Here is a 6,741-nt window from a genome sequence, read left to right as displayed (position 1 = left end):
TCCAATACTAATTTGTATTAACATTTTTCCTTGTAATTAGGATGAGTTTAATAAGGAAAAAAACATTTTCTGAAATATTAATACAAACTATTCCATAAAAAAATTGACAATAATTCTTTAACTAAGTTACATTTAACTGGTCCCTTATCCAGAGCTTCCTAAGGTAAAATGGCAAGAAGCAGATTCCAAACTGTTTTAGTATCTGCCTGCAAGACAAGCATCATTTGTCTCCCTTGTCAAATCTTGACAAAGTACCCTCAGAAGAGACCTAATGGTTGTCAAATCATCACAGTTTTTATAAGAGTGGTGCATGACAAAACATTCATCATTGGGTACTGGTACTCATTAAATCTTAACAGTGACACCTATAAAAAAATATTTATCTTATTAAAGTGTTTTATCTTTTATCAAAGAAAATTTCTGAGGCCTCCTCCACTTTTGTTTTATGAACTAGACATCACCCAACTTGCTTTTCAAGTTTGATTAATTAATTAATTAAAAATTTACTAGAATTGTTCATGAAGCATGTGCTGTCATAAACTAATGAAGTTTCTGTCGTGCTATACATGTATTAATTAAACTTTTCTTACAGTTGTACCAGTATGTTCATTGCCGAATCTAGCAGAGAACTGCTTGAAAAGAGAAATAAGCAATCATTTCTCCTTAATTGTGATTAATTATGAATATTAATTACTCCTTTTTTTTCAACATTTCATGTCCTTTAACATAATTTATTTCCTGTTTATGTTATGCAAGTCAAAAGGCATAGACGCATATCAACTTTTTAAAAAAAATTTACTTGATATGATACAGCTGTCAAAAATAAAAAAGAATATATTTCTCATCCTAATTATAACAGCTGTTTTGTTGTATTTTTATTATTATATATACTAGTACAGACTCTGGTTGTGTGCAGTGTGGTTCTTGGACTTGGCCATTCTGTTTTCTTTCTCTCCTGAGATCTAGCAAGTCTGAAATAGAAAATTGAGATATGTATCCTATACATACTGGTCCTAATACTTATATGAGAGGAAGAACTGAACTTACAACTATATTGAAGTATACTGAATTGTGACTTTTAGTCTAAAACAAACTACTGATGCATACATTTTCTGTTATCGGTAAATGACTATAACTTTTGATCTGAATTCACCCTATTCATATGATTCCTTTACTTCTTATTAAATCTAACTACATTAATTATTTGATGGTACTGAGTCATCCCTCAGATAACTTGTCAAATCCTCACATTATCATGCAGGGCATGAGTTAGGCGTGGTGCATGACATAGAACTCATCAATGGAGAATCTCAGTGTCTACAGCTACAAAATGTTAAAAAAAAGCTCATAAAGCCAGTCTTTTCTCAAGATATTGGACCATCAGAAAAGATCAATACGCAGTGCCTCGGTCCGATGTTTCTTCTTTCTTTTTAACACTGGACTGGAATATCAAATGTCTTTTGGGCTCATGATCATTGAAATGTTTGTTATAAGTTTTAAAAAAATAGCCAGTGATTGGGAAGGCCAAAATGGTCAATGGGACTATGGCGCAACTGTCAACATTTTTGATGGGCCATTTCGAAAATGAATGGGCCATCAATATAATCTGAAGGGCCATTTTAAGAAATAACAAAGTGACAAACTAATATGAAATACGAGAGAAAACACGAATTTAATTAACCGAATCCGATTTTTAACGCATGAAATGCAGTAAATTTAAAGGAACTTTCTTAGAATATAACTGACCCATATTTTGTGTTAAAATTACGACAATTTTGGAAAGGGAACAGCCCTACCATACAAATGAATGAAGTATTGTACCTCATGTAAGTGCTTTGTTTAACCGGAAGTACTTTTTGACAGGTTTCAACCAATGAGATTTGTTGTTCTAAATTGACTGCATTTAAAATGAAAGTAAAACAAAAAAAAAGTTGTACACAAAATATTTCCAAATAGCATCGCTAAAAATTGAATGCGCACCTTTGCGCCATGATTGATTGATTTAATGCGCCATTTTTCACTTCAATGCGACTATGGCGTGTGGAGCAAGCCCTTCCCAATCACTGAATATCACATAAATCTATTACTAAAACTAGCTCTCTGGTGTGTCAATATATTTTTTTCCGGAGAGCTACAGTTCTTCAGCTAGCATCCCTCCCTGTAATACCTATTGTTCAACAATTTAATGATATTTACTGAAGCTTACTTTTTATCTTGATATATTAATTTTAATGTACTTTAAATAATGTTATCATGGTTATTCAAATCATATCTTAAAAAGAAAGTTAATAATGGAATTCAATAATTAAAAGAATATTGTTCATCTATTAAAAATGTCTATCTATTGTTTTCAAAAGGGAATTTTTTTGTATTACCGGCATTTTGTAGCTAAAAGATCGAATGGCGTAACATGGTGAATTCAATAAATTTTGATACAGTCACATTAATGATGAGTAGGACGAAATTTGGCCAAAAAAACGATTACTTCCTGAATCTTCAATTTTACATTAGTTTCTACACAAAATTGTTAATTTATGAAGTAATCATTTTTTGGTCAAAGTTTTGTCATATCTATCATCAGTGTGACTGTATCAAGAAATTTGGTACTCAGCATATTGTGCCGTTCGGCCGTTTTGCCACAAAATGCAAGAAAGCAGAAAGTAGGTAAAAATAGCTATTTTCGGTAGGGTTAAATACCTTCGTAGCTATTTATAGCTACGAAGGTAGATGAAATAGTCTTTGGACTGGACCTGATGAACTATCTAAATGCCACAATTGCCAATATGGTGTTAATTGTACTTTCAATTATTCCCTCAGAACTTGAATCTGTCAAATCTTCACAGACACACATTAAAGTGTGTTCAAGCGTGGTGCATGACATCATGCAGGGAAATCAACTCTCCCTCAAAAAAAGAAGAAATCAAACATTATTAACTTATCCACGAACAATAACCACAAAAACAGTTGAGGGTCACAAAAGCAGAGAGCTGATGGTGTGGTGAGAGGGGTCCAGAAAATTTATTAAACCATTAATAAAAAAAATTTGACTCCGATTTATTCAAAGTCTAAGAACTTCCATCTCTAAGATTTACCACAAGAGTCGGCAGTTTTATCAATAAACCAATGTAAACATAACCTATGAGCTTCACGAGCATAGCGACAAGAATGCAACGCGTTTTTGGCAGTTTCTGCTCTGGCGCTTTATTTGGTCAAAATAACAAATGCGTGTGACTCAATTCACGTCAGTTGATGTGTCCCACCTGATTTCTGGTGCATTCCCCTTCTTAGTAGCCGTTATTGGCCCAAATTCTAACATAAACAACTTTTCGAAAAGAATCAGCTGTTTAAATGTAGGGGAATCCAAACTCAGTTCAACATTAAATCGTGTCGTCACGGGAAAACCCTCATGGCGGCTGATTCTTTTCGAAATGTTGTTTATGTCAGATTTTAAGGCCAATAACGGCGACTAAGAAGAGGAATGCACCAGAAATCGGGTGGGACACATAGACACGAATTGAAACATTTCAAATTATCTCCCCTCACCAGAGCTAACACAAAAATTTAATTTTTAATTCTGTTGACTTCTAAACCATGAACATTTCTTGTTTTTTGTTTGAAGTAAAAAGAAATGTTTTATGAGAAGATATAATTCTGCAATATAAAGCATGTAAAAATGACTAATTTATAGAAAAAAACACACTGAAATGTTGAACCACATGTACCTCGCTATGGAGTTGAAAGCGGAAAAGAAAACGTAAAAGTCAAATTATTCAGACGTAAATCCGTAATTGGAATAAGTGTATTTTTTAAAAATTATTTCTTAAAGAGGGGTTGATAAAAATATGTAAATATTATTTTAACAAACAACAAATAAAAACAATAGAAAGATGCACGAACTTCTTATATATTTTAAATATATATATATTATATGAAAACTTAATTTTTGGGTTCCTGACTTTTGTACATGTAGTTATATAGCAAAGACTACTTCCGGCAAAATTGACAGATGTTATCCCAGTACCCATAAATGACAGAAAATAAAGGAAAAAAGCGGGTTGTAGTAAGTGTGGGTAGATTCATGATCAACTTATATCACTTTTCATCTATATTTATGTATTTTGCTTGATGTATTAGAAAAGAAAAACAGACAGAGGCAATTTTTACTGAAGGGGTGTGACTCGGGTATGTAATGACTGTAATTATTGTGCACCACAGCCACAGGTGCCTGGGTCTTGATATTAAGAATATGTAATCTATATGCCCTTTTCTGGATTTTGCTTCACATGCCTTGAAAGGTATGGGAATTTTTAAAGCACCCTGAATCTCCGTTCAGGTGCTCAACCGACTGAGCTATATGGCTTAGCTCAGTGAGATGTTGTAGGGACTAAAAATTTTGATCTGGTGTCCACTACGAGATGTCGTAATGTACACCAGACCAAAATTTTTAGTCCCTATGACATCTCGCTGAGATTACTATCTGGCCACTGGCAATCGAGCCCAGCTGACCGCCACATCCTCCCTCCTTAAAAGTATTTATGGTCTCTCAAAGACCCCAACCCAGGCTCATCCCTGGTAGGCCTCTCACCTGTCAGTTCCAGGGTTTGGAATGGCACCAAAGGAAGAGGAGAGAAATGCAGCGAACCAGACGGGATTTGAACCCGAGCCCCTGAATATCCGATCAAGTGCTCTACTGACTGAGCTATTTGGCCACTGGCGATGGAACCCATCTGACAGCCACATAACAAACCCATGACCAAGAAATTCAGTCAGTGTAAAAATGTAAAATGCCGTATGCAATATTATGAGAAATTTATAACCGTTTTGGTTTGATTTTTACATTTTATAGCAAGTGCAGTGAGTGGCACAATCTTCAAGCAAACAAAAATGGCAACTTCAGCAGAAGTGAGAGAGGGCTTCCTCTGCCCAATGTGTATGAAAGATCTGGGCACTGTTACCATGCTACAGGGCCATTTTGAGGAGGAGCATTCCTCAGAGGATAAGGATGTACTACAACAATTGAGAGGTTATAAATCATTGATACATTTATTAAAATAATTTGTAAAAGTTTATGTTTTCATTATTGATCAATATTGATAAAAAAAAATATGTAAGAGTCATTTATCCAATGACAAAAAATAATATTACATGTCTTAAGAATTTTTTTTTGGGGTGGGGGGAGGACCATTCCAGCTGTAGAAACTTGTTGCTAGTTAAAATATGTTCATAATTACTGTTAAGAATGCATGTACATGCAATATGCATTACTTTCTTCATGTGCATACATATATAAAACATGAATCTTTCACAAATATAAGCATAAACACATCAATACTTTATCAACAGGTCTGTTTGGCAAAGCTAAGAAGAAGATCCTCGGGGACAAGGATGAGGTGGAAGATGGAGGTCAGTCAGGCCTTCAGTCCTCTGTCTATAGAAGCCCAGCCACCACAATATCGGGGTACGACCCCATAGCCTGGGAGCCTCAAGAAATAGGTCAGTTCATGGCCATTTTGTAGATTCATTCTATAATTTTTCAAGTTTATCATTCTTCTATCAAACATCCATATTATAATATACTGTAGCTCTAAGTTTACGTTCTTTATTCTTACCAGAGATGGATGATAATTTTGCATATTTGAAAATACAATAGACAGTGTGTAATGATTATCTATTTAAAGGTACATATGCTGTAAATCACTTTTTATTCACGAGAACTTTATTTTCACGTAATTACGTGAGACAGTGTGCTCGCGAAAATTAAATTCTCGCATATAATAGTATTCCTTAAGAAGATATAGAGCAATAACCACAACTCGTGAAAATTTTGTCTTGCTAATCAAGAGTCAATGACTATCTCGCGAAAATAAGGTGTCGCGAAAATTTAGTGATCTACAGTAACCACATTCATGGACCAATTAAAAGAATGATTAATGAACCCTAATTTATGGTTTTAGATTCGATGATATCTGACCTTACCAGTACTTATCAATGAATTGTAGATTTGTAAAGTGAGAGTTGATAAATCCTGTTTATGGGAAGTAATTATTAAAACAATATTTTGATAATCATAAGGAGTGACCCATTCCTGGACAGATCTATATAAAGCACACAGAGGGGCAAAGGTTGACAGATACGTTGTTGAAACCAACAAGTTGATCATTCGTTTGGATAAGCTTACTGGACCAGATGCTCCCATGGAAACCAGCAAACGCAGAGGTTTACTTCTAAGCCCAATTTATAAACAGACATCAATTGAAACTGATTATATTTCTTAGGATATTTATTGCAATGCATATATTAATAAATGTACAGCACTGGTAAATGTTATGATTTGGGCAATATCAGTTGTTCATTAGATGGAAACTTATGTTTGGAAAGATATTTTTATATCCAAGAAAAGTGAAGTAGTAGTGCACATTTTATTGAAATTGGATTTACAAAGGAGTATTAAATGAAGATGTATTTATTATAAACATTTTCTTTCTGTGATTTCCAGCTTACGAGAAGTCTATTGTACCCTGGCTTCCTGATAGTCATGTCAAAGAGTGTCCGTTCTGTCGACGTAACTTCACCCTGACCAGGCGGCGCCACCATTGTCGACTCTGTGGAGACATCATGTGTGACCGGTGCTCCCAGTTTCTACCGTACTCGTTTGCCAGTAAGTCATATTTCTGTCAATATATTGAACTTGGTAGCGTAAAGACATTACATGAACCAAAGACTAATCTAATCTGTAACAAA

The 6,741-nt window shown here is 34.4% G+C and overlaps 1 protein-coding gene across 1 annotated transcript; it reads left to right on the top strand.

The window, feature by feature from the left end:
- Positions 1–3,980: 3,980 nt before the first annotated feature.
- On the top strand, positions 3,981–6,658 carry LOC134243767 (rabenosyn-5-like; the record flags this gene model as incomplete). The annotated part of the gene is made up of 5 exons (XM_062726009.1): positions 3,981–4,060; positions 4,847–5,023; positions 5,344–5,493; positions 6,073–6,216; positions 6,497–6,658. Coding segments are annotated over exons 2-5 (595 nt in total), but the record flags the coding sequence as incomplete, so codon positions are not given.
- Positions 6,659–6,741: the final 83 nt, after the last annotated feature.

This window comes from Saccostrea cucullata, unplaced genomic scaffold (genome assembly GCF_032062105.1).
Source record: "Saccostrea cucullata isolate Sc308-1 unplaced genomic scaffold, CSIRO_AGI_Scuc_v1 ctg20728, whole genome shotgun sequence".
Lineage (NCBI taxonomy): Eukaryota > Metazoa > Mollusca > Bivalvia > Ostreida > Ostreidae > Saccostrea > Saccostrea cuccullata.
The sequence above is the reverse complement of the archived record's forward strand: the minus strand, read 5'-3'. Positions and strand labels throughout refer to the sequence as shown.